The 26,844-nt window shown below is 53.3% G+C and overlaps 1 protein-coding gene across 8 annotated transcripts in view; it reads left to right on the top strand.

Moving 5' to 3' along the window:
- KCNG2 (potassium voltage-gated channel modifier subfamily G member 2) overlaps positions 1-26,430 on the top strand; it is a 73,944-nt gene extending 47,514 nt beyond the window's left edge. For all 8 annotated transcript variants that reach the window (XM_082417783.1, XM_082417786.1, XM_082417784.1 and 5 more), the window contains one exon: positions 22,878-26,430. In XM_082417783.1, coding sequence (XP_082273909.1) covers positions 22,878-23,678 — 801 coding nt within the window. In that variant the 3' untranslated portion in view covers positions 23,679-26,430. The remainder of the gene's footprint in view (positions 1-22,877) is intronic.
- Positions 26,431-26,844: the final 414 nt, after the last annotated feature.

Genomic DNA, 26,844 nt, shown 5'->3' with positions numbered 1-26,844 from the left:
GCCCGTGGCCCTCTGTGTCCCATCGTCACACGCATGCGAACGGGCTGGTGGTGCTGTCCTGACCTGGTGCCCACAGGGCCCAGTGAAGCTGAAAGGAAAAAGGAAGGATGGAAACTGGCCAGCAGCCTCTGCCGACACAGCCGCCCCGGGGCTGCAGGGAGGGCCCCTGTGACCCCAGGGCCCCCAGGGACTGAGCTGGGAACAGAGGCTCCCAGGACCCCTGAAAACGGATAATAGGTTGGCTGGTTTATTTTCTTGTTTGCAAAGATCTGATCCAGGAACCACCAAAATCTGGTGGCAGATATTCTGCTGTGGGCAAAACGTCATCTGAGAGCCAGACGTTCCTGGCTCAGGCCCTAACCCTGATCATCGTTCTCTTCTGTAAAATGAGGACGATGGCTCCAGGGCTGCTGAGAAAGGCGGGCTTCAGCCCCTCCCGCTGATGCGTCCCTTCTCCGCCCCGCCATGCCCCCACCACGCCACCCAGAATTGTAGTCCGAGGCCCGTAGCAGTCATTGGCTCTACGTTGGAGGGACCACTGCCTGTTTTCATGGGAGACCCTCTTACGAGGCTCTTAGAGGCGCTGGAAACCGAGCCAGATGTGCCAAAGGATAAACATGGAGCTCAGGGCACTTTCATCTATTTTCCGTGTAAATTTGGCAGGAAAATAAGGGGATTTTTGTTTTGGATTTCTGCTTTAGTCTGAGGGGAAAAAAAGACTTATGCTCAAATGCCTAGAATAGAAGCTACAAGATTCTTTTTTTTTTTTAAGACAATTTTTTAGAGCAGTTTAAAGTTCACAGCAAAATTGAGAGGAAGGTACAGAGATTTCCCATATGCCCCCTGCACCCCCCCAGATGCACAGCCTCTCCCAGCATCAACATCCCCAGAGTGTGGACGTTTGTTACAAATGATGAACCTACGCCAACATGTCATAATCACTTAAAGCCCACAGTTTACATCAGCGTCATTCTGGGTAGTGTACGTTCTGTGGGTTTGGACAAATGTAAAATGACATGAATCCACCATAATAGCAACACACAGAATCGTTCCACTGCCCTAAAATTCCCCTGTGCACCCCCCCCCCATATTCATCCCTCCCTCCCCTTCCCCAGGCCCTGGCACCACTGATCTTTTTACTTTCTCCATAGTTTTGCCTTTTCCAGAATGTCCTATAGTTGAAATCCTCTTCAGGTTGGCCTCTTTGACTAAGTAATATGCATTTAAGGTTTCTCCATATTTTTTTCATGGCTTGATAGCTCATTTCTTTTTGAATAATATTCCGTTGTCTGAATGCACCATAGTTTATTTATTCATCACTGAAGGACTGAAGGACATCTTTTGGTTGCTTCCATTTGGCAATTATGAAGAAAGCTGCTATACACATCTCTGTGCAGGTTTTTGTGTGAACATAAGTTTTCCTTTGGATAAATACCAAGGAGTGTGATTGCTGGACTGTATGGTAAAACTATGTTTAGTTTTTTAAGAAAGCACCAAAATGTCTTCCGAAGTGGCGGCACCAGTTTTGCGTTCCCGCCAGCAATGAGGAGAGTTCCTGTCACTCCACATCCTCACCAGCCTTTCGTGTTGTCAGTGCTCTGGGCTTTGGCAATGCTAACAGGTGTGGAGTGGTGTCTCGTTGTTTTACCTTGCATCTCCCTGATGACATATGATGTGGAGCATCTTTTCACGTGCTTATTTGCCATCTGTATGTTTTATTTTTTTTTGAATTTTATTTCATTTATTTTTTATACAGCAGGTTCTTATTAGTTATCTATTTTATACATATTAGTGTATACATGTCAATCCCAATCTCCCAGTTCATCCCACCACCACCCCCTGCCCCCGCCACTTTCCCCACTTGGTGTCCATACATTTGTTCTCTACATCTGTGTCTCTGTTTCTGCCCTGCAACCTGGTTCATCTGTACCATTTTTCTAGGTTCCACATATATGCGTTAATATACGATATTTGTTTTTCTGACCTACTTCACTCTGTATGACAGTCTCTAGATCCATCCACGTCTCTACAAATGACACAATTTCGCTCCTTTTTATGGCTGAGTAATATTCCATTATATATATATGTACCACATCTTCTTTATCCATTCATCTGTCGATGGGCATTTAGGTTGCTTCCATGTCCTGGCTATTGTAAATAGTGCTGCAATGAACATTGGGGTGCATGTGTCTTTTTGAATTATGGTTTTCTCTGGGTATATGCCCAGTAGTGGGAATGCTGGGTCATATGGTAATTCTAGTTTTAGTTTTTGAAGGAACCTCCATACTGTTCTCCATAGTGGCTGTATCAATTTACATTCCCACCAACAGTGCAAGAGGGTTCCCTTTTCTCCACACCCTCTCCAGCATTTGTTGTTTGTAGATTTTCTGATGATGCCCATTCTAACTGGTGTGAGGTGATACCTCATTGTAGTTTTGATGTGCATTTCTCTAATAATTAGTGATGTTGAGCAGCTTTTCATGTGCTTCTTGGCCATCTGTATGTCTTCTCTGGAGAAGTATCTATTTAGGTCTTCTGCCCATTTTCTGATTGGGTTGTTTGTTTTTTTAAGATTGAGCTGCATGAGCTGTTTATATATTTTGGAGATTAATCCTTTGTCTGTTGATTCATTTGCAAATATTTTCTCCCATTCTGAGATTTGTCTTTTCGTCTTGTTTGTAGTTTCCTTTCCTTTGCAAAAGATTTTAAGTTTCATTAGGTCCCATTTGTTTATTTTTGTTTTTATTTCCATTACTCTAGGAGGTGGATCAAAAAAGATCTTGCTGTGATTTATGTCGAAGAGTGTTCTTCCTATGTTTTCCTCTAAGAGTTTTATAGTGTCCAGTCTTACATTTAGGTCTCTAATCCATTTTGAGTTTATTTTTGTGTATGGTGTTAGGGAGTGTTCTAGTTTCATTCTTTTCCATGTAGCTGTCCAGTTTTCCCAGCACCACCTATTGAAGAGACTGTCTTTTCTCCATTATATATCCTTGCCTACTTTGTCAGATTAGTTGACCATAGGTGTGTGGGTTTATCTCTGGGCTTTCTATCCTGTTCCATTGATCTATATTTCTGTTTTTGTGCCAGCATCATATTGTCTGGATTACTGTAGCTTTGTAGTATAGTCTGAAGTCAGGGTGTCTGATTCCCCCAGCTCTGTTTTTTTCCCTCAAAATTGCTTTGGCTATTTGGGGTCTTCTGTGTCTCCATACAACCTTTGAGATTTTTTGTTCTAGTTCTGTAAAAAATGCCACTGGTAATTTGATAGGGATTACATTGAATCTGTAGATTGCTTTGGGTGGTATAGTCATTTTCACAATATTGATTCTTCCAATCCAAGAACATGGTATATCTCTCCATCTGTTTGTGTCATCTTTGATTTCTGTCATCAGTGTCTTATAGTTTTCTGCATACAGGTCTTTTACCTCCTTAGGTAGGTTTATTCCTAGGTATTTTATTCTTTTTGTTGCAATGGTGAATTGGGGTTGTTTCCTTAATTCTCTTTCTGATCTTCCGTTGTTAGTATATAGGAATGCAAGAGATTTCTGTGCATTAATTTTGTATCCTGCAACTTTACCAAATTCATTGATTAGTTCTAGTAGTTTTCTGGTGGCATCTTTAGGATTCTCTGTATAGTATCATTTCATCTGCAAACAGTGACAGTTTTACTTCTTCTTTTCCAATTTGTATTCCTTTTATTTCTTTTTCTTCTCCGATTGCCGTGGCTAGGATTTCCAAAACTATGTTGAATAATAGTGGTGAGAGTGGACATCCTTGTCTCGTTCCTGATCTTAGAGGAAATGCTTTCAGTTTTTCACCATTGAGAATGATGTTTGCTGTGGGTTTGTCTTATATGGCCTTTATTATGTTGAGGTAGGTTCCCTCTCTGCCCACTTTCTGGAGAGTTTTTATCATAAATGGGTGCTGAATTTTGTCAAAAGCTTTTTCTGCATCTATTGAGATGATCATATGGTTTTTCTTCTTCAGTTTGTTAATATGGTGTATCACATTGATTGATTTGCATATATTGAAGAATCCTTGCATCCCTGGGATAAATCCCACTTGATCATGGTGTATGATCCTTTTAATGTGTTGTTGGATTCTGTTTGCTAGTACTTTGTTGAGGATTTTTGCATCTATATTCATCAGTGATGTTGGTCTGTAATTTTCTTTTTTTGTAGTATCTTTGTCTGGTTTTGGTATCAGGGTGATGGTGGCCTCATAGAATGAGTTTGGAAGTGTTCCTTCCTCTGCAGTTTTTTGGAGGAGTTTGAGAAGGATGGGTGTTAGCTGTTCTCTAAATGTTTGACAGAATTCACCTGTGAAGCCATCTGGTCCTGGACTTCTGTTTGTTGGAAGATTTTTAATCACAGTTTCAATTTCATTACTTGTGATTGCTCAGTTCATATTTTCTATTTCTTCCCGGTTCAGTCTTGGAAGGTTATACCTTTCTAAGAATTTGTCCGTTTCTTCCAGGTTGTCCATTTTATTGGCACAGAGTTGCTTGTAGTAGTCTCTTAGGATGCTTTGTATTTCTGCAGTGTCTGTTGTAACTTCTCCTTTTTCATTTCTAATTTTCTTGATTTGAGTCCTCTCCCTCTTTTTCTTGATGAGTCTGGCTAAAGGTTTATCAATTTTGTTTATCTTCTCAAAGAACCAGTTTTTAGTTTTATTTGTCTTTGCTATTGTTTTCTTTGTTTCTATTTCACTTATTTCTGCTCTGATCTTTATGATTCCTGTCCTTCTACTAATTTTGGGTTTTGTTTGTTCTACTTTCTCTAGTTCCTTTAGGTGTAAGGTTAGATTGTTTATTTGAGATTTTTCTTGTTTCTTGAGGTAGGATTGGATTGCTATAAACTTCCCTCTTAGAACGGCTTTTGCTGCATCCCATAGGTTTCGGATTGTCATGTTTTCATTGTAATTTGTCTCTAGGTATTTTTTGATTTCCTCTTTGATCTTCAGTGATCTCTTGGTTATTTAGTAACGTATTGTTTAGCATCCATGTGTTTGTGTTTTTTACATTTTTTCCCCTGTAATTGATTTCTAATCTCATAGCATTGTGGTTGGAAAAGATGCTTGATATGATTTCAGTTTTCTTAAATTTACTGAGGCTTGACTTGTGACCCAAGATGTGATCTATCCTGAAGAATGTTCCGTGTGCACTTGAGAAGAAAGTGTAATCTGCTGTTTTTGGATGGAATGTCCTATAAATATCAATTAAATCTATCTGGTCTATTGTGTCATTTAAAGCTTGTGTTTCTTTATTAATTTTGTCTGAATGATCTGTCCATTGGTGTAAGTGAGGTGTTAAAGTCCCCCACTATTATTGTGTTATTGTCATTTTCCTCTTTTATAGCTGTTAGCAGTTGCCTTATGTATTGAGGTGCTCCTGTGTTGGGTGCATATATATTTATAATTGTTATATCTTCTTCTTGGATTGATCCCTTGATCATTATGTAGTGTCCTTCCTTGTCTCTTGTAACATTCTTTATTTTAAAGTCTATTTTATCGGATATGAGTATTGCTACTCCAGCTTACTTTTGATTTCCATTTGCATGGAATATCTTTTTCCATCCCCTCACTTTCAGTCTGTATGTCTCCCTAGGTCTGAAGTGGGTCTCTTGCAGACAGCATATAGATGGGTCTTGTTTTTGTATCCATTCAGCAAGCCTGTGTCTTTTGGTTGGAGCGTTTAATCCATTCACATTTAAGGTAATTATTGATATGTATGTTCCTATTACCATTTTCTTAATTGTTACAGGTTTGTTTTTGTGGTCCTTTTCTTGTGTTTCCCACTTAGAGAAGTTCCTTTAGCATTTGCTGTAGAGCTGGTTTGGTGGTGCTGAATTCTCTTAGCTTTTGCTTGTCTGTAAAGCTTTTGTTTTCTCCATCGAATCTGAATGAGATCCTTGCCGGGTAGAGTAATCTTGGTTGTAGGTTCTTCCCTTTCATCACTTTAAGTATACCATGCCACTCCCTTCTGGCTTATAGTTTGTGCTGAGAAATCAGCTGTTAACCTTATGGGAGTTCCCTTGTATGTTATTTGTCGTTTTTCCCTTGCTGCTTTCAATAATTTTTCTTTTCCTTCAATTTTTGCCAATTTGATTACTGTGTGTCTCAGTGTGTTTCTCATTGGGTTTATCCTGTATGGGACTCTCTGTGCTTCCTGGACTTGGGTGGCTATTTCCTTTCCCATGTTAGGGAAGTTTTCGACTATAATCTCTTCAGATATTTTCTCTGGTCCTTTCTCTCTCTCTTCTCCTTCTGGGACCCCTGTAATGCAAATGTTGTTGCGTTTAATGTTGTCCCAGAGGTCTCCTAAGCTGTCTTCATTTTTTTTCATTCTTTTTTCTTTATTCTGTTCCGTTACAGTGAATTCCACCATTCTGTCTTCCAGGTCACTTATCCGTTCTTCTGCCTCAGTTATTCTGCTATTGATTCCTTCTAGTGTATTTTTCATTTCAGTTATTGTTTTGTTCATCTTTGTTTGTTTGTTCTTTAATTCTTCTAGGTCTTTGTTAATCATTTCTTGCATCTTCTCGATCTTTGCCTCCATTCTTTTTCCGAGGTCCTGGATCATCTTCACTATCATTGTTCTGAATTCTTTTTCTGGAAGGTTGCCTATCTCCGCTTAGTTTAGTTGTTTTTCTGGGGTTTTATCTTGTTCCTTCATCTGGTACCAAGTCTTCTGCCTTTTCATTTTGTCTGTCTTTCTGTGAATGTGGTTTTTGTTCCACAGGCTGCGTGATTGTAGTTCTTCTTGCTTCTGCTGTCTGCCCTCTGGTGGATGAGGCTATCTCAGAGGCTTGTGCAAGCTTCCTGATGGGAGGGACTGGTGGAGGGTAGAGCTGGGTGTTGCTCTGGTGGGCAGAGCTCAGTAAAACTTTAATCCATTTGTCTGCTGATGGGTAAGGCTGGGTTCCCTCTCTGTTGGTTGTTTGGCCTGAGGCAACCCAGCACTGGAGCATTCCCAGCTCTTTGGTGGGGCTAATGGTGGAGTCCGGGAGGGCTCATGCCAAGGAGTACTTCCCGGAACTTCTGCCAGTGTCCTTGTCCCCATGGTGAGCCACAGCCACCCCCCGCCTCTGCAGGAGACCCTCCAACACCAGCAGGTAGGTCTGGTTCAGTCTCCTGTGGGATCACTGCTCCTTCCCTCTGGGTCCTGATGTGCACACTGCTTTGTGTGTGCCCTCCAAGAGTGGAGTCTCTGTTTCCCCCAGTCCTGTCGAAGTCCTGCAATCAAATCCCGCTAGCCTTCAAAGTCTGATTCTCTAGGAATTCCTCCTCCCGTTGCCAGACCCCCAGGTTGGGAAGCCTGACGTGGGGCTCAGAACCTTCACTCCAGTGGGTGGGCTTCTGTGGTATAAGTGTTCACCAGTCTTTGAGTCACCCACCCAGCAGTTAAGGGATTTGATTTGATTGTGATTGCACCCCTCCTACCATCTCATTACGGCTTCTCCTTTGTCTTTGGATGTGGGGTATCTTTTTTGGTGAGTTCCAGTGTCTTCCTGTTGGTGATTGTTCAGCAGTTAGTTGTGATTCCGGTGTTCTTGCAAGAGGGAGTGAGAGCACGTCCTTCTACTCCGCCATCTTGAACCAATGCCCTGTATGTTTTCTTTTCTCCCATATTTACTGTGAGAACCTCATCGAGCTCCTGGTGGTAAATCTCACAATACTGAGGGCCTCCCCTGACAGGGTCCCCTGGAGCTTATAACTCTCAGACTTGTTCACGCTGAGGCTCCAGCAATTGAAAAATCACAGTTCAGGTTTTCCTACCTGGCACTCGTTCCCATGGCAGCTTCAAGTCTCTGCCCCAGGAAGCTGGACTCCCTGCGTTCACCCGTCTGTCTCTCCAATCTTGGGGGCAGTGACTTGCCCTGTGACCTCACCTCTCTTACGGACCCAAGAAGAGTTGTTGACTTTTCAGTCTGTTCAGCTTTTTAGTTGTTGTTTGGAGGGAGCGGTGACTCCCAAGCTCTTGACGTGCAGAACTGGAAGCCGGTCCCAAGATTCTCTTTGTCATAATCTAGTCAAGGCCTTTGGTTCACCTTCTCTGTTGCCAGAAGAGGCAAAACTGGGTGTTGGTTAAGTTCTCAGACTTAAACGCAGACCAGGGCTCCCACCCCAGCTCTTGTAACCCACTGCTGAAGACCTGACAACACTTCCATCTCCTTTCAGAGCCAAAGTTTCCTCGTCTGTGAAATGCAGATACTTCAGAGCTGCTGAGGTTAAATTGAGTAATGCTTGGAAACTGCTGTGGACGGTGCTTTGCACACAGAATTAAGTGACAGCTCTTTACCCTTTTGCAAACAAGATGCTAAAGCACGTGCGGGATGCGGGGTGGGTGGTGGCGAGGAGGCCGCACCCAGGCACTGACTCTCCTTCTCCAGACACTGGTTTGTGTAAACGGCACAGCGGGAGTTGTTGGTCCACAGTGGGAGCAGAGGGGAAGCCAGTCCGAAGGGGCAGCTGGGGAATCAGACGACCGGCCCCTGCCTGGCTGTCAGCAGGCACCTCATCGCACTCGGGATGTGACCCGGGCCCGTGGCGGGGGCCTCCGTCTCCCCAGCCGGTGTGGAGACCGCAGGGCAGGGCGACCGGGAAGCCGCTGTGCCAGGAAACAGCCCTCTGGTCGCTTCCCCCCACTCCCTCCTGGTGCCACCGGGGGTCCCCATGCCATCCCCACACCCCAAGTCTGCACAGACCCCCTCCGGCCTCCAGGGGGGAGACTGGCCACTGCCCTCGGCTTCAAGCGAGGAGGCCTGAGTCCTGGTCTCCTGACACAGCCACCTCGATCGGGCCCTCGGACAGACCCTCGCTCCAGGACAGAGCGGGGAGAGAAGCGGACAGGGAAGAAAGCGGTGGAGCCCAGCGGGCCTTCCTGCGCCCGTCCCCTCCCAGCCCGTCCCCACTGAGGCCCCTCCCTGGGCCCAAGCGGGGAGGACGGGCGTCACCTTGTGTTGCAGTCAGTGCCAGAAGACCCCGTGCCCCCCTCCTCCACGGCAGCCGGTGTCGGGGCAGCTGTGAGAACACTGAACATGCCTGGAAATGAGTGGGGATCAAGGGTCTCTCCCAGTGTACGCGAGGCCATGTCCTCAGCACTTCCCTCACGGGGTTGAGGTATTTTGCTTTGTAAGTGGCATGTTTAAGGCAGCAAAATTCATCCAGCACCAGCCAGTTTGCGGGAACAGACCTGAGCATTCAGGTGATTTTAGGCTCACTGAAGCCTGAAATATTAAGTGTAACGTGAAGGAATGTTTTTAATGAGAATACGTCAACTATTGTAATTCAGCAAACCGGCTGTTCCCAGATGAGGGGTTTGTGCTGTTGATTTTACCCCAGATTCTAATTTATCAACGCCCGTGAGATCTTTGGTGAGGGTCGAGGTTACTCCAGTGGGTCGGCTTTCTTTGTGGGATCCCCGCCTTGGCAGCTCCCAGGGAAGCGGGCTGCGCCCCGAGGAGCAGGGTCTCAGCAAAGACTGGGGGGATTGGGAGAGCTCCTGTTTTCTGATGTGACCTGGCAATGAGCATCTTGAGAAATAAACCCTGCGCTCCGGTGAGAACGGTCATGTCGGCTCAGTGGGTTGCAGAGCTGAGAGAAAACAGCCACCAACCCGCAGATCCTGCCCTGGACGCGGTCAGCCAGGCCCCTCGCCCGCCCAACGCGCCTGCCCAGACGGCCTGTACCCCTGCTCCCCACCAGCCTGAAGCGTACCCACTCTTCAGAGTTTTCCTGGTTGTAAACGTGATGCTCCTTTACGGAAGCTTGGCAGGTACAGAGCCGTGTCCAGAACAAAGTGAAAATAAGATGAGAGGTAATTGCTGAAGCCTGAATGCTTTTCACTGCCTCTGCTCCCGAAGCCTCTTCATGAAATTGTAAAAGTGGTGCAGTAGTGCGTAGGCAGAGTCTTGTAGCCACTTGGTTCCCGTAACAGTAACGTCGAAGCAGTCCTGTTATTTGGTAATTTTAAGTGTTCCCTCCCTGCAGCTCTTGTTTCCAGCCCTTCCTGTCACATTTGCTAACAGATCTTCCACCACTCGACCACTCTGCTCATTAGGTCCCCAGCCGTACCCGTCGGGGGGCGGGGCTGTGAGCCCAGGCCCCGAATGCTGCCCCATGGGGGCCTTGCGATGCCTTCGTGGGCTCCAGTCCCTGGACCCTGGGCCCAGCCAGTGCTGGGCGACCTGATAACAATTTGCCTGGCTCTAAAACAAAAAGCCATTTCCTGGCTTTTTAAGTTTCCATTCGCTCACTAGCAGGCTAACGTCTTTTCGCATCTCCACCTCCATTTGTACTTCCGACGATTTCCTTCTTCATCCGCCTGCCTTGGGTTGTTTGTTCTTAATTCCGTGTGTGCGTTGCGGACGCTCCCCCAGTGTGATGACGCCCGTCTACTGCTCCCCTCCTGAGCAAGAGGAGGTGCCAGCCTCCGGCCGGGGCCCCCCGCCGCGCGCTCCCCTGCTCAGCCTTCCCTGCCCGCCTCGCCCTCCGTCCCCTGCCCCAAGGATGTCCGTGCAGTGTTGGCACAGCCTTGGGTCCTACAGAAAACCTTGTCTGGTCCTGCGGGTCCGCAGCGCTGCCACTGCTGAGGTGGCCGTGATGGGCAGGGCCCCTGCCCCCGGCCCCTTGCATCTGTGCCTTTGGCTGCCGGATGGATGTGCTGAGGTTGGCAGGGAGGGGCTGCTTTCCCGGGAAAAATCACCTCCTGCTGAGCCCAGTCAGAAAGCGCACGGAAGCCAGGGCACGAGGGCCCTTCTGGTCGCCCCAGGAGCCGCCTCCTGCCCAGGTCACGGGAGCCGGCAAGCGTCGCAGGGCCAGCGCCCTGTGCGTGGCATCTCTGCCCCTCTCGGATGGGCCGCGACTGAACCCAGCAGCCAGGAGGGTGCGATCAAGTCGCTGCCGCCAAGGGCTCTAAGGGGGGTTCGCAGAACTGTGCGTCAGGGGCGCCGCCCGGACGGGTGGAACCAAGCCCGGCACAGGACAGAGAGGCGGAAGCACGCCTGTCTCCCTGGAAAGAGCCCGCCCACCACTGCGGGAGGGTGTCCCTAGGAACAAGGACTGAGATTGGTGAACAGACGAAGAGCAGAGCCTGCCCACTTCGCGCCGTTGCCTGTGACTCAGATGAATTCAGGTTCGTGGCTGGGAACTGTTCTCCCCTGAGATGGGCGCCCTCTTCACTAATGTGTGGCCGGTGTCGCTGTCTGTGGTCACCTTGTTCGTCTGTGTCTGTCTGCGGCTCACGTGGGTCGCTCCCGCGAGGGTGGCGGGGCCCTGGGGGCAGGATGGCCGGTGCTCACACTCTGCCAGCTGCTTGAGAGGGCGAGTGAACATCCTGTAGCTCAGACGTGCTCGCAGCTGTGAGCACCGAGCGGTCTCGCTCCTCGGTACCGGCTGTGAAGATGCTGGTGGCTGCGGTTCCGTGTGCTTCTTGAACCCCTCCAGCATCTGGGCCGGCACATCGTTCCCGGGAGGGACCAGCAGATGCCGGTGGGTCCAACGGGAAGACAGGCTCATTGCAGCCAGGCAGAGGGTGGAGTACTTCGTGACCAAGGTGTCTTCATTCCTTTCCGTGTGACCCCAAAACTGGTTCATGGGCTGTGGCCAGGAAAGTGAACTGACAGCTCTGCTTCACTGCAGACAACCTGAAACGAGTTCATTCATTATTTCTATGTAGATGACTGTTGGATCTTTTTAACCATTTGTTCTCTTAAGTGGCTTTAATATTCCTTCCCCTAATTATCTATTTGTACTACAAGAGCCTGTTACCATAGATAACCAGAAAAAATAAACCTCAGTTCAGCTCAAAGTCAAACTATCATAAATTTGTAGTTGGTGAAATGAGTCCATAAGTATTTTCCTTAGAGTACTTATGGGTGGCAAAAAGGAGATCTGCACACAAAGCTGTTAATGAGCGACTAGCTAAATTCGTAAGGACAAACCCTTTACCCTTCGAAGTGTCCAGTGTGTGACAGGGTGGCTTCGTGACCCTGCTGATGCCCCAGCTGCAGACGACAGCTTGGCTTGGCTGTTTTGCCAGACACAAGGTCCGCGATGGATGGATGGAGGGATGAGAATCTGTCCAGAGCACACACAGGCAGCAAAGGGACGAGAGCATTTTAAGAGTCTAATTACACCTTAGGTAAACACAGGGAGAGCCTGCAAGCCTCGGGGTCTTTGGTGGAACGCTCCCTGGGGTCGGATCCCTCAGGCCGGGGCGACAGGCGTTCAGGCTGAGCTCAGCGCTGCCCTCGAAGTTACGAGTCCCTCCCTCCCGCCCCCACCCCCGGCCCGGCTCCTGTTTCTCTCCTCGTCCTCACACCTGGGTTTATCTACGCAGAGTGATGGCACACAGTCTAATAGGGTCAGCAGGCTCCTTAGCAGGACGAATGCCACTGAGTCTTTGATGCTCTGAAATGAGAACGAAGCAGGGGCTAGAGGTGCAGCCAGGCCAGGCCTCTGCTGCCCCACCCCCGGCCCACCGAGCCGCTGCCCGCCCCTCAGCCTCTGCTACTGAAGAAACACGGCCGGCTGTTTATTTTCACTAGGAAATCAAAGCCGGGTCGGTGTCGAGTGAGGGCCGGGCCGTGGAGGCCGCATCTCCCGAGAACAGTTCCAAAACCACTTGGTTTCCAGAAGCCCCTGGTGTGGAACCAGCCTGACCTGTCCCCTGTGCTCCCACTGTCCCGACGGTGCTGCTTCCGGCCACCTGCCCCCCCAGGAGCCCTGAGCCTGGGAGCGGGTTTGGGGTGCAGCCGCGTAGGGTGTGGGAGAGCCTGCCAGGACCGACCTCAGCCACCCCGCACCCCCCCGCGGGCACCTGGACGACCCTCCTCTGGAGGCGCTTTCTCCCGACGGGGGAGAGTCCCACCTGCCGGCATCGGGACCCTGACGCGGCCGCCGCCCCAGCTTTTCACCTGCGAAGCCCGGCGGCCGACGGGCCCGTGGTGCGGGCAGCTTCCACATGGTGCCTCGGCCTTCGGAGGAGGAGAGGCCTGTTGGGAAAGGAAGCCCACGGCGAAGACGGGCGAATGTGGAGCTTGAAGGAAACAGGAGACCCCAAGGAGCCTCACTGGTACCTGTGGAGGCCCGAGGGGAAGGGCCGCGTCCACAGAGCCAACGGGGGTGAGAGCGGCCCTGAGGTGTAATCGCAGCGCCTGGTTGGAAGGGTTGGCGCCCGTCCAGGGGGCGCTTAGAGACAATGTGGCGAGGTGGGGGGAGGGAAGGAGTCAGGGGGTCGAGCCAGGAGGGCAGCCGTCACTGGGAGGAGGTCAGGATGAGCAGACAGCGAGGAGGACGCGGGGACCCTCAGGCTCTGAGACGCGAGGGCCCGGCTCCTGGGTCGCCCAGCCCCGAGAAAATACCCGAGAACTTACGCGAGAGAGGGAATCGTGATGGGTGAACAGTCCCCATGGCGCTGGACCTCAGGGGAGGGACCTTGGGGCAGACTTCGGGGTAGAGTGGGCCTGGGGCTGGCCCTCAGATGGACCTCGAGGAGGAGCTCTGGGTGGCCTCAGGGTGGCAGGCTCGGGAGGCGCAGCTGGCCACGTACGGGTTCCGACCTCTGCCAGCTACACGGTCCCTTCGGTTGGAAATGCATTGACTGAGATTTAAGCCCTTCTCCCTGTCGGTGTTAAGCTTCACCAGCAACGCTGAAAGCTTGGACATGATGGGGCAGCCTCTTCAAACTTCCGAGTGGAAGTGGACTTTCTGCCCAAGCATGGAGGTAGAATAAGGAGTCTCCAGACACGCAAAGGCTCAAAGATGTACCCGCCGCGTACCTCCTCTCGGGGGGTACCAGAGGATGCGCTTCGGCAGGAAAATGGAGTAGACTGAAGAGGAGACACCGCGTATCAAGGTGTACGAGGATCCCCAAACAGAAAGGAACCGAGAGCCGCTCCGGACCACAGTTTGCAGCAAGAGGGCAGAGGCCCCTGGAAGGGGAGGCGGGTCTTGGAAAGGAAACAGAACCATCCGACGTGTTTTCAATTTGGAGAAAATACACCATGATTTATAGCAAGCTAAGCAACATTAGAACAGGGCCATAAAACTTGAGGAAAAAAACAAAACATTTTATGAGGAAAAAAAATGTAATGCAGCGTAGCCCACAACCTGGCTCGGCAGTGAAGCGTCTCCACCTCATCTTAGTAGCTACAGATTTTACCTCAAAGCGTGACACTACTATTTCTAGAGGAAAGGGATCATGGATGCGGTGGGGATGGTGTAAGAAAACCGAATCCTCAGCTACACAAAGTCGTAGAAATGTATACAGTTAATACATCAATAAATAGCCAGGGGCTTCCCTGGTGGCGCAGTGGTTGAGAATCTGACTGCCAATGCAGGGTACACGGGTTCGAGCCCTAGTCTGGGAAGATCCCACATGCCATGGAGCAACTAGGCCCGTGAGCCACAACTACTGAGCCTGCGCGTCTGGAGCCTGTGCTCTGCAACAAGAGACACTGCAATAGTGAGAGGCCCGTGCACCGCAATGAAGAGTGGCCCCCGCTTGCCGCAACTGGAGAAAGCCCTTGCATAGAAACGAAGACCCAACACAGCCAAAAATAAATAAATAAATTAAAAAAAAAAAAATAGCCAGGTAAGCCCATTATTTAAAAGTATGGAAGTAACTATCAGAAGGAAGAATTGAAAACTGTCGCCCCTGGGAGATGAGTCGTGGTAGGAATACTGTTTTTTCCTTTATAAGTCTATCTTTTTTGTTTCGTAAAACAAAAATTAAATTAAAAACATGTTCAGTCACCAAAACTCATTCAAGAAGGAGTAGATAACCTCTGCTGATTACAGAAATTTAATTCATAGTTTAAAACCTTCCAAAAGGAAAACTCCAGTCCCAGATGGTTTCACTGGTGAATTCTACCAAAAGTTTAAGGAAGAAATGATACCAGTTCTGCACAATCTCTTCAGAAAATAGAAGAGAACACTTCCAGTATTATCCTGGCACTAAACCAGACAAAGACACTACAGGAAAGAAAAAAACACAGACCAGTATCTCACATGAACATAGATGCAAAACTCCAACAAAATGTTAATAAGTATGGCAATGTATAAAAAGGGTAACACATCATGACTAAGTGGAATTTTTTAGGAAAGCAAGCCTGGTTCAACTTTTGAAAATCAGTCAATGTAATTCATAATATTAACACAGCAAAGAAGAAGAGCCATCTGGTCGTCTCAATAGATGTCGAGAAAGCGTTTGACAAAATTCAATATCCATTCACGATTAAAACAAAAACATTCAATTCTAGAAATAGAGGGAATTTCTTTAACCTGGTGGATAACACCTATTTAAAAAAACCTACAGCTGATGACATACGTAATGATGAAAGGTAAATGACAATGCTTTCTCTCTGCCATTGGGAATAAAGCCTATTTGTTCAGCATCGTTCTAGAAGTCCTACCCTGTGCAATGAAGCAAGAAAAAGAAAGACAAGTATATGATGGGGAAGGAAGCAATAAAACTATGAACACAAATTCCAGGAAATCCACAAAAAAGCTTGCAGAATGAATGAGTGAGTGCAGTTACACGGGGTCAGCACCCCCCTAGGTATTTATCCAAGAGAAATGAAAGTGTCTCCACGAAAGCCCCCAGCTGCTTGCATCAGCCCCAGACTGGAAGGCACCGCCATGCACACCCACGGGTGAAGGGGTAAGTGGCACATCCATGCAACAAGCCGTCAGCAATAGAGCGCAAAGCAGCACGAGTCTCAGGATACGACGTGGGAAAAGCAGACTCGGAAGTCTACACGCGGTGTGAGTCCGTTTCTGAGGCGTTCTGGAAAAGGCAGAGGGATCCGTGGTTGCCAGGTCGGGGCGGGGACGGCCTGGCTGTAAGGAGGCGGCGCGGGGACCTCGGGGATGGTAGCGGTGGCTCCGCGGCTCCACCCCCGGCCTCACCGGAGCATGCATCCTTCCACGTAAGCCTGTGGGCACGTGTCTGACGGTCCCTGAGAACCCACTCCCCAGACGGGCTTTCCAGGTCGAAGGGTACGCACCCTGTGAAGGCTTTGCAGACGTACCTGTGAGACGTTCGTACCGATTTGTACTCTGCCCAGTGTCTGGGCCCCTCTCGATCCTTGGCCTGGGGCAGTGGCCCCGTGACCCTGGCCTGGTGGGGAAGCGGGTGAATTGCGGGCTCCTGAGGGGACAGCTCAGCAGTTTCTGATGCACGTGAAAATGTCCTTGTCTACCAGCCAGAGGCCGCCGCAGCCCTGGAGGAACGCGAGCAGTTTCGTTTGGTTGGTTTTTCGGTGACGGTGGGTGATAGTGTTCACGTAAGGTTTGCGTCCGGCACGGAATCTGATGTGTGGCTTCGAGATTTCTGGACGTGCGGGGACATGGACAGCGTGGCCACACGCCCTGCGTCCACGTCTGCGGTCAGCTCAGACTCGCCGCCGCGGTGACAGAGCTGCTGCCTTGGGGGCAGCTGGCCTTCGGTTCTCGAGCCACAAGGAATTGAAGGATGCCCAGTGACTATTCCAGAAGGACAACGAACTGAAGGAGAGGGGAGGGGCCCAGTGCCCAGGGCAACGCCTGCCAGAGCATCACGCACAGACTCTCAGGCTGGTGCCGAGATCCCGTCCCGGGGGAGGGGGCGCGGCGGCCTGCGGCCTTTCCCCGGGAAGGGAAGTCTCCCGTGAGACCAGGCAGGACCCAGGGCCCTGGGGGAGGTGGCGGTGCCTCACGGGAGCCCTGGCGGAGCCCATGAGGGGCGCCAGTGCAGGCTGTGCGGGGGGAGCTGCAGCCTGGGGAGAAGGCCCTGCCTCCGGTGCTGGGGGCCCTGCCCACCCCCATCCAGCTGCCACCTCAGCCCCACCGCCGTGCTTCTGGCCTCCTGCCCTAGAGGACGACCAGGCCACCGCAGGGCTCCGCAGCCGCCGAGGCCGTCCCGGGCCACCCCCACCTCCCTGTCCCTTCTCCCCCCTCCTCAGGAACCCCCCTTGCCTGTGGGGGACCCTGCCTCCCACCCCCAGCCCGGCTCTTGCACCCCCAGTGAGAACCCACTGCACCTGGTCCCGGTGAGTGGCAGGCCTGTGATGGTCACGCGTGGTCCAGCCTGCGGAGCCCAGGGGTTCCTTACGGCAGGTGCGCCCTCAGCTCCCCGCACCCACGGGTGGCCGGAGGTGGAGGGGCCGAGAGGGGGTCAGGGCTCCAGTGTGGTAGCGACCCAGCCAGAGAAAGGGGCTCTGGGTCCTGGGATTCCCTTTGCTGCTCCTGTGTTTCCTCTATGGAGCCGAAAGGTGCTTGTGATTCTGAAGGGGGAGCCCTTTCCCTGGGCTCTGGGGGTCGTTGGTCCATTAGAGTGGCTCTGGCACATTCCAGGTCGTCTTCCTGGGGTCAGAGGTGGCCCTGCAGTTCTCATGGGAACACCCCCGGGGGACGCGAAGGGTGGTGTGGAGGTGAGACGGTCCCACCCACTGAGACCAGACACAGAGGTCCCCCACTGCCGGCGACCGTCCCGGGGTGTAGGGTCCACCTTCTCTCCCTCCGGAAGCGACCACTCCGGAGTCTCCGTGTCCTCCCCAAGCCCCCGAGACCCGAGCCCTCCCCTCCCGCCCCGACAGCGGCGTGGGTGGCAGCCGTTAGCAGACGCCCGTCCGGCCCCAGCGGTCAGCCCCCGGGGGAGCAAAGGGCACGAGGAGGAGACGACCAGGGCCCCCAGCCTCGAGCCGGGCAGGCAGGGTGTGAAAGGTCGGCTCGGGCAGGGGCGGCACCGCCCCGAGCCCGGCGCACAGCATCCCGTGCGGGGCAGCTATGGCCTAATTACCGGCGTCAGTGAAAGTGCAGGCAGTGGGGCCGTCAGAAGTGGGTGAACCAGCGGAACATAGATTTACCGCTGACCCAGTTTTGGCCAAATAGGCCAGATGTGTCAAATTATGATAAATCAGCGTCATTTTCTGGACTAAAAGTTCCAGAAATAGCTCCCTCCAATGAACCTCCTGGCTGGTCCTTCGGGGGTGAGGGGAGGCGCCCGCAGTTCGCCTCTTCCCGGACCCACCGGATGGATCTGGCTCCAGGCCGGTGCACTGGGGTCGCTGCTCCAGCGCGGGCCGGGGGCCGGGGCCTTTGTCCCTCCCCCACCAGCACACGTGGCCGCAGCCCGCCTGAAGGGGAGCCAGCGGCTGCACTTGGCCCAGGATGATGGCGGACCCAGAGCCCAAGGTCGGCCCGGACGAGGGGGCGTCGTCGGGGGTGCTCCTGGGGCGGTGGGTCATGGGACCCCCAAGCACCCCTTGGGCTGAGGTCATCAGAGTCCGGAGCAGGTGAGGCAGGTACGACCCGGGGCTCCACCCTCCCCTCCCCCTCACCGACCAGCGGGTCCCCTTCCCCCGCCCAGGGTTTCCAACCCTGTCAGACCCCGCGGCCCCAGCTGCGTCTTCCTGCCTAAATCCAGTTTTGCTGGAGCTGCTGTGTCCTAAGGCCCCAGGCCCAGTGGGAGGCCCGTGCCAGGTGGTCAGAGGCCCGGGGCATCAGCGCCGCCTGGGGGGTGCTGTAACCTCTCAGAGCCTGACAAGGGAGTGCCCCAGGCTCACCCTCGGGGCTTGGAGCGCCCACCCCCTCTGCTCGGGAGTGGACTCCGCTTTTCCACCTGTGCGCCCCACGAGCGGGTCCGAGACCGAGATGGGGTGGGAGCCCTTCGTCCAGCTGGAGCCGGCATCACCTCTGTTTGAGGATGGACCTGCCCAGTGACATCCAGGGGTGTATCCTAAAGCTGTGACCTTCCCTGGGGCCCACCCTTGTGTCCGGGGCCACGCAGGGAAGTAAGCACATGGCCGGTTTTTCCAGGCGCACGACCGGGAGGGTGACTGATGTAGAGGCCAAGGCGCTGCGTCAGACAGCTCATTAATGAGAACGCCAGGCTCCGCTCGATACACATAACTCGCCCTGGGCGCTGGGAGGCTGGCTCAGAAAGTGCAAATCGGAGAGCTTTGCGGGAGTCGGGGTGCCCCAGGTCCCCTGCAGACCGTTGACACATTGGCGTCTGGCTTGCGGAGCGGCCCTGCGGGGTCCTGCTCACCTGTGCGCCCTCAGGGCACCGAGGCCAGTGCTGCAAATGTCTTCTGAACCACGACCTGCTCCCTGTTGGGAGCACCAGGCAGGTCCTCACCTCTGGTCCGCGTGGCGATGGAAGGTCACCACTTCTTGCTGGGCGGGGACTCAGAGGGACGTGAGCCAGGTGGGGACGGTGCGAGGCCCCGGGTCCCCTCACGCCCGGTGTGAGCCGGGCCGAGACTGAGAGCGGAGAGCGTGAGGGGCGTCCGCTGAGTGGTGTGTTCTCCTGACCTTTCCTCCTGTTCCTCAGCAGTGATAGAGGTAAACTGGGGAGGGGGTTTGGGCTGGCTGGGGGCTCGGGGGCAGAGGTGAGACGTGGCCAGACGGGGGCAACTGGGGAGGTCTGCACGCTCTCTGGCTTCTGCTCTGGACGCCCCTGCACACGGAGCCCCGACACCGGGGTCCCCACTCACTGTCCCCACCCAGCCAGCCACACACTCTGGGATTAATTAATAAGTCTTTTTTAAAAAATAGCTTTGCTGATACATAATCCACACACTGTGCTATTTGCCCAGTTTGAGTGTACAATTCAGCGGGTTTTCATATGTTCGCAGGTTGTGCCGCCATCACCACCGTCTGATTTTAGAGCATTTCTGTCTCTCAAAAGAGAGCCAGTGCCTTCAGCACTCACTGCCCGGCCCCATCTCTCCCCCCACCAGCCCCAAGCAACCACGGATCGACTTTGTCTTCATAGATTTCCTTGTTCTGGATCCGTGAGAACAGAACCATCCAGCACGTGTCTTGTGTAACTGGATCCTTTCACTCTGAACTATCTTCAGGGTTCGTCTGTGTCGTAACAGGAATGAGCGCTTCATTCCTTTCCATGGCCCGATAATGTCCCATTGTATGGAGCTACCAAGTTTTGTTGATCCATTAGTCGTTGGATGGACACTTGGGTTGTTTCCACTTTCTGTGAGTCATGCAGCCACGAACATCCGTGTAGTTTCTGTGTGCACATGCATGTTGACTTCTCTGGGCTCACGCCGAGGAGTGGAATTGCAGGGTCACATGAGGAACTGTATGAGGAACAGCCAAAGTGACTGGACAGTTGCATGTTCCCATCAGCAGTGCACGAGGCCCTGATTTCTCCAGCACTTGTTGTCTGCTCTTTCATTCTGGCCGCGCTGGTGGGTGTGAAGTGGGACCTTCGAGTGGGTTTGATCTGCACTTCCCTGATGATTAACGGTGTTGAGCCCCGTTTCATGTGCTTCTTGGCTACTTGTGTATCTTCTGCAGAGAAAGGTCTATTCAGATCCCTTGCCCATATTTTTAATTGGGTTGTTTGTCTTTTTTTATGGTTGAGTTGTAGGAATTCTTTCTATATTCTAGATACAAGTCTCTATCGTATATGATTTGTAAATATATTTTCCCATTCTGTGGATTGTCTTTAAAGACCTCATCTCCAAAAAGTCACCTTCTGAGGTACTAACAGTCAGGGCTTGAACAGAAGGATTTTGAAGAGGAGCAGTTCAGGCCATAACAGTGTCCTTGAAGTGATTACGTTTTAAATTTGATTAAGTTTAATTCATCTATTTTATCTTGTTTGCTCCTGCTTTTGGTATCACATCTAAGAAGACTCTGGGATCACTGGTTTTCAGCCTGAAGACCTTCCTTTAGAGTTTTTGTAAGGCAGCTCTCAGTTTTTGTTTATCTGGGCAAGTCTTTATGTCACCCTCATTTTGTAATGACAGCGTTGCTGGATGTAGGATTCTCGGGCAGGCGGGTGTTTTCTGAGCACTTTGAACACGTTGCCCACTGCTTTCTGCTGAGATGTAGGCGAAATCTCACCGGAGTGAGCTCTCAGGTGACCTATCGCTGTCTGCTGCTTCCAAGGTTTCCTCCTTGCCTTTGGCGGTCAGCATTTTTCCTGTGATGTCTTTTCCCTGCTGGAGCTCAGTGAGCTTCCTGGGCGTGTAGGCCCTTGTTTTTCAATAGATTTGGAAGTTTTCAGCCACGGTTTCTCAAACACTCTTCTCCTTCTCTCCTCTCCCCTTCCTGCTGGTACCCGGATTCCTTGGTGCCAGCACGATCCTTGCGTCCCTCTGTTCTCAGCCTGCGTAATCGTCACCAATCGATCTTCAAGTTCACCAAACCTTTCCTGTGACAGTTCACATCCACTGCTGAGCTCCTATAGTGAATTTTTTGTTATTGTACTTTTCAACTTCAAAATTTCCGCTTGGTTCTTTTTAAATTTTTCTTTATTGATACTCTCCATCTGATGCAAAGGATTGTCCTCATACCTTCCACTACTTCTTTAATCAAGTTCTCCTTAGTTCTGTGAATGTACTTACAATGGCAGTTCTGAAACTTTTTGTTAAATCTGACGTTTGGTCACTCTCATAGGCAGTTTTTGTTGCCCGATTCCTTTTCTGATGTATGGGTCATACTTCACTGTTTCTTTGCCTGCCCTATGATGTTTTATTGAAAACTAGACATTTTAGATAATACAATTTAGGAACCCTGGATATTGCCTTCCCCTGCCCCCCAGTTCAGGGTACGTTACTGTTATTTGCTTGTTTAGTGATTGGTTGGCTTATTTTAGTGAAGTCTATTCCTGCCCTGCCCCCTGCCACACACACACACACACACACACACACACACACACACACGCACGCACGCACACGTGTTCAGCCCTTGCCGCTGCTCCTCTAAGAGGCCCAGTCACCCTGGTTTTGGTAGCACTTGGGTCTCTTTCCCTGACCGAACTTTGAAACTCCTCTAATTGCTGGCTGATTGCTCTATTGTTTTCAACTGCCCTTGGGCATAAATTCCTCTAGAAACCAATCCAGCCGCATTGTGGCTCTTAGGATGGAACAGTTTCTGAGGTCGGTGCTGATATTTGTTCTGACCCCAGGAGGGCTCCTCCAGTTCTGTACCCCAGTTCTCTCCTGCAAACTGGCCACCCCACAGCCTAGGCTGTGTCTTCATCAGATCCACAAATGTCCTGTTGTTTCCCTTCACTGCAACCTCTACCACTCTTGAGAGCACCATTGGGTTTGAACGTCACCATTTTCTGTTGCAAATGAAGTCAGTTCCTCTGGGAAGTGATCAGGGGCATCTCTCTTACAGTCTGCGTCTCCCCTACACAACACCTCTGTGCCAGGGCTCTGGGCCTGGGGGTGGGGCAGTGGCAGGCTCCTTCCTTGGTGACCCCCATTCTCTGAGCTGGGTGCCCTGCAGAGAGACGGGGCGCCAGCGGGCTGCGGTCCTCTCTGTCGTCTCTCCTGGCGTGGAACCACCCTCACAAGCTGGGGTGAGGGCTCTGGGGGTCCCGGCGTTCTCAGGGCACAGCCTCCATTCCACTGCAGGAGTGGGGGCTGCGTGGGAGCAGGTGCCCCTCTTCCCAGCCGCACTCCCCGGGGACTCAGCCCACGGGGCACAGGGAGCCCCGCGTTGGTGGCTGCAGCCTCGGGAGTGCAGCCCCCTCCTCGCTGAGCTGGGACGCTGCAGGAGTCTTGGTTCAAATACCAAAGACTCTCCTTTTTAAACCAATTTCCACAGATTTTCTTGAACACGTTTTTCATTTTCTGTTGTCCTTAGGAGTGTTTCCAGAGGCTTTAAATGGTTGTTTTTTAACGATTTTCTCTGGTTTTGCTGGGGAGCTGGCCAGCTGAGCTCTGCTTGCTCTCCTGTGGGAAGCCAACCTCCTAGTAAATTTTGTGGTTTTTATTTTTACAGGAATTGGGCTTCTGTGGTTTACAGCCCTTGCCCTTGCGGTGGCACATGTGCACGGGTGGGCGTCAGGAGGAAGGGCAGCCCGGGAGGGACAGGCCTCCCTGCCCCCAGCACGTGTCCCCTTCTCCCCCCAGGGCGAGTGCTCCCCCAGGTGCCGCAGCCTCTTTGTGCTGGAGACGGTGTGCGTGGCCTGGTTCTCCTTCGAGTTCCTGCTGCGCTCGCTGCAGGCTGAGAGCAAGTGTGCCTTCCTGCGGACACCGCTCAACATCATCGACATCCTGGCCATCCTGCCCTTCTACGTGTCGCTGCTCGTGGGCCTGGCGGCGCGGCCGGGCGCGGGCGGCAGCAAGCTGCTGGAGCGCGCGGGGCTGGTGCTGCGGCTGCTGCGCGCGCTGCGCGTGCTCTACGTGATGCGCCTGGCGCGCCACTCGCTGGGGCTGCGCTCGCTCGGCCTGACCGTGCGCCGCTGTGCGCGCGAGTTCGGGCTGCTGCTGCTCTTCCTCTGCGTGGCCATGGCCCTCTTCGCGCCGCTCGTGCACCTGGCCGAGCGCGAGCTGGGCGCGCGCCGCGACTTCTCCAGCGTGCCGGCCAGCTACTGGTGGGCCGTCATCTCCATGACCACCGTGGGCTACGGCGACATGGTGCCGCGCAGCCTCCCCGGCCAGGTGGTGGCGCTCAGCAGCATCCTCGGCGGCATCCTGCTCATGGCCTTGCCCGTCACCGCCATCTTCCACACCTTCTCGCGCTGCTACTCAGAGCTCAAGGAGCAGCAGCAGCGCGCCGCCGGCCCCGAGCCCGCCCTGCGCGAGGAGGGCTCGCGCTCCGCCTCTGCCTGCGCCTCCGCCACGGAGGACGACGGCTCGCAGGGCCCCGACGGCGCCGGCCCGGCCGGGGACTCCGTGGCCGGGCCGTGGGCATCCGCGGGGCCGCCCTGACCCGGCGGGGCCGCGGCACCGGCGAAGAGGCTGCTCCCCCGGAGCTCCAGTACCAGAACCGCGTTCTCGCCTCCCGCCGCGCACGGAGGGACAGGGACGACTCTGGGGGCGCGGCTCCCTTTGCCGTGCATGTTGCTCGACCCGCACAGCCCAGAACTTGGCGCGGGGCTGACCCCGGCCTGAATCGGGGGTCAAAGCCATCCTGTGCTTTGAGTACAGAGTTGACCTCCGAGGAACATCACCAGCCCGTTCGTTCTCCGCTTTCCTTGTGTCTCTGGAGTTTTGCGTCCATGATGGCCAGCTAAAAATAAATGCAACGATCCCGGAAGCTCCAAGCCTGTAGCAGATGCCAGAAGGCCACACTCGTCCCCAGGCCTCACCTTGACCTTCCCCTGCTCGTCCCTGGTGGGGCGCAGTGGGGCTGGAGAGGGCACAGCCCCTTCCTGCTCCTGCCGTGTCACCCACGGTGGGCCGTGCCCCATCAGAGGGGTCTCCCCATCACATCTGCAGAAGCCCACGTCCCTGCCAAGCGATAGGGACGGAGGTGTGACACTGATGCGCACAGCACCCCAGTTCCTTCGGGGGCGGGTCGCAGCCCCGGCCTCTGACCTCCCTTCCCTGGCACGAGCTCCGTGGGGATCTTCCGGGATCCCTCCTCACCTGTTCGCCCCTGAAAACGCCCGGCAAAGCTGAAGGCCTGCACGTCAGCCGACCCCACTCCTGCCCTCGGGCGCCTCGGCCCCCGCCCCCGCCCGGGGTGACTGCGCTGCTTCTCTGGAGGCGAGAGGACTCTCCGCTGGCACGTCGCTCCTCAGCCAGCACAGCTGGTCGTCCGGGAAGAAACCGCTTCCTCCTGCGGGGCGGGGAGCCTCGCCGATTTTCCCTCCAAGGGTTCGGTCAGCGGTGGAGGGACCCAAGGCAGCTGTCCCCTGTCCTCCCCCCCGCCCGCTGCAGTGGCTCTGAGGGCACCTAGGCGCCCTGCGAGACCAGAGGCCACCTCGGGTCACGGGATGGGGTGCCCGTCGGCCGTCCTGCTGGGAACCGCGGGGGTGTGGGGAGGGGCGGAGCGCCCGCCGCTGGCTTGGCCGTGCCGTCTCCCCACTGCCACCCCGACCCCCCGACACGGTACCGCCGGCTGCGCTCTGGCAGGCTCTGCTGGCTGTGGCCTCGGTTGCCCATCTGGGTTGGGGGCCGGGAACTGGCCAGGTCCCCGCCGGCCTGCTCCCTCATACACGCCAGGGAAACCCGGACTGGAGGCACCCCTGTGGGACAGCTCTGTGCGTCTCCTGCAAGACGTGGTGTTGCCGTCGCTGCTTCCTTGGCCACCTGCTGAGAACGCTGGAAAGCACTGCGGTAAGGAGGGCAGGAGACTGAGTTTGCGAGTGCAGCTGTCTCAACCCCCCCAAGCGCTGGGCAGAGAGCGATGGTCACTTCCCACCGACTCACGATGCGCCGACGCGGGGGCACTGGGTTTGGCTTGCTCTGGCCACCAAACCAGTGGGCAGGCTGAGTGGGCCAGGCACACTCCTCTGCACCTCAGTTTCCCCACCGGTGAAACCAGAGTGATCCCCAAGAACCCGCTGGCTGCACAGCCCCAGGATGCAGGACCCTGGTCCCCGCCAGAGCTCTCTGGTTGACCCCCAAACGTCTGTGAAGCGTTTAAGGGGGTGACGTGTCTGTGACACTCCAGGAATCAGCCAACACTCCCCTTCCCCTCAGGGCTGCTTTCTGCACAGCTGTGCGTCCTCCCTTGGGCCCGACGGGCCCTCCTCCACCCCCAGCTGACCCGCGTGTGCCACTCAGACTGAACAGGGCAGCTCCGGGGCTGAACGTGCTCCACTGTCAATGTTGAGGGTTGGAAACCCCCATATTTGCTTCCAAAATAGCCCCAATTCCTGTACCCGTTATCTTCGGGGAAAATGCATCCCCCCCGTGCGCGCGCACACACACACACAGTTTCTTCTTGGCCAGCTGGATACCAGGGCTGGGGTGGCGAGGGCGGCTCGAGAGCTGTGGGCAGGGTGCCGGCACCGTTTGCAGCTCTTTATCTGCTCTAAGCTTTCAGAAGCTCAACTGAATGAGATGGACTTTCTCACGCACCCCAGGAGCTGGGGCAGCAGCACCGTTTTGTTCCCATTTCCAAAATGCTATCCTTGTTGAGAGGAAGAGCTATAAAAAATAGGACATTTAGGGTTTTGGGGAAAAAGTGACCTTCATGTATTTTTTTCACTAGCAGCCCCACTTCTCGTGGGGCTGTTAGAAACGTCTGCCCTTGCCCCGGTGGATGGCTGTGCCCAGAGCTCGGGGTTCAGAGCTCTCTTGGCCGGGGCAGCAGCTGGGCTTGTGACCCTGCTGTCTCTGAAGGGCAGCTCTAGGGCTCGCTCCTCAGAGGAACACAGGAGCCTCGTCAGTGCCGTTTCTTCGCTCATTAGTGAAGTCCCCAAAAGGCACCTTCATATATCTTTTTGGTTTTTTACTATTTGAACTTACGGCCTTAATTTTTTAATTAAAATAGTTATTTTCAATTAACACATTATCAGAAGGAAAACAAAAATCCACCCCCAGAGCAGGACCCCTGTCCTGCGTGATTCAGTACACGGGCTCCAGGGTCCACACCGAGGCTCCCTGCTGCCGGGGGCGGCCACGTCGGATGTCACCACCTTTGATCAGCTCACTCAGACTCTCCGAGGCCAGCGCTACAGGCTGGGGTGAGTGACTCATCGAAAAATTTAAAATATATCGCTTCCATGTATTTTGACTTTGTTGATTTTTTTGGTCTTGCCCTCAAGCATAAATACTCTCCGTGAAAAAAAAAAATGCTCGGTACAAACGGATCCAACCCTACTTGCTATACAGAATTACCAGTTTTCCTTGAAACACTTCTTTTGGCCTTTAAAGGAGACACTCCCCAACCTTCTGAGACATCCCGTCGTTAAGGGAACTGTGCGACTGGCGGAGACCCGGGCGCCACCACCTCCCCCCGCCTGGCCCTGCTGGCGCAGGGCGGTCACTGTCCCCGGGGGCCTGAGGGAGCAGCCCCGGTCTCACAGGGGCCGGAACTGTCCCCCGAGGAGGAGACGCTGGCCCAGCCCTTCCCTGGGGTCCCCTGAGGTGAATGAGGACGAGACTGGTCCTTTACTCTGCCCTGGACCCCCCACTCCGACTC

The sequence above is a fragment of the Balaenoptera physalus genome (assembly GCF_965194825.1).
Source record: "Balaenoptera physalus genome assembly, chromosome: 12".
Lineage (NCBI taxonomy): Eukaryota > Metazoa > Chordata > Mammalia > Artiodactyla > Balaenopteridae > Balaenoptera > Balaenoptera physalus.
The sequence above is the reverse complement of the archived record's forward strand: the minus strand, read 5'-3'. Positions and strand labels throughout refer to the sequence as shown.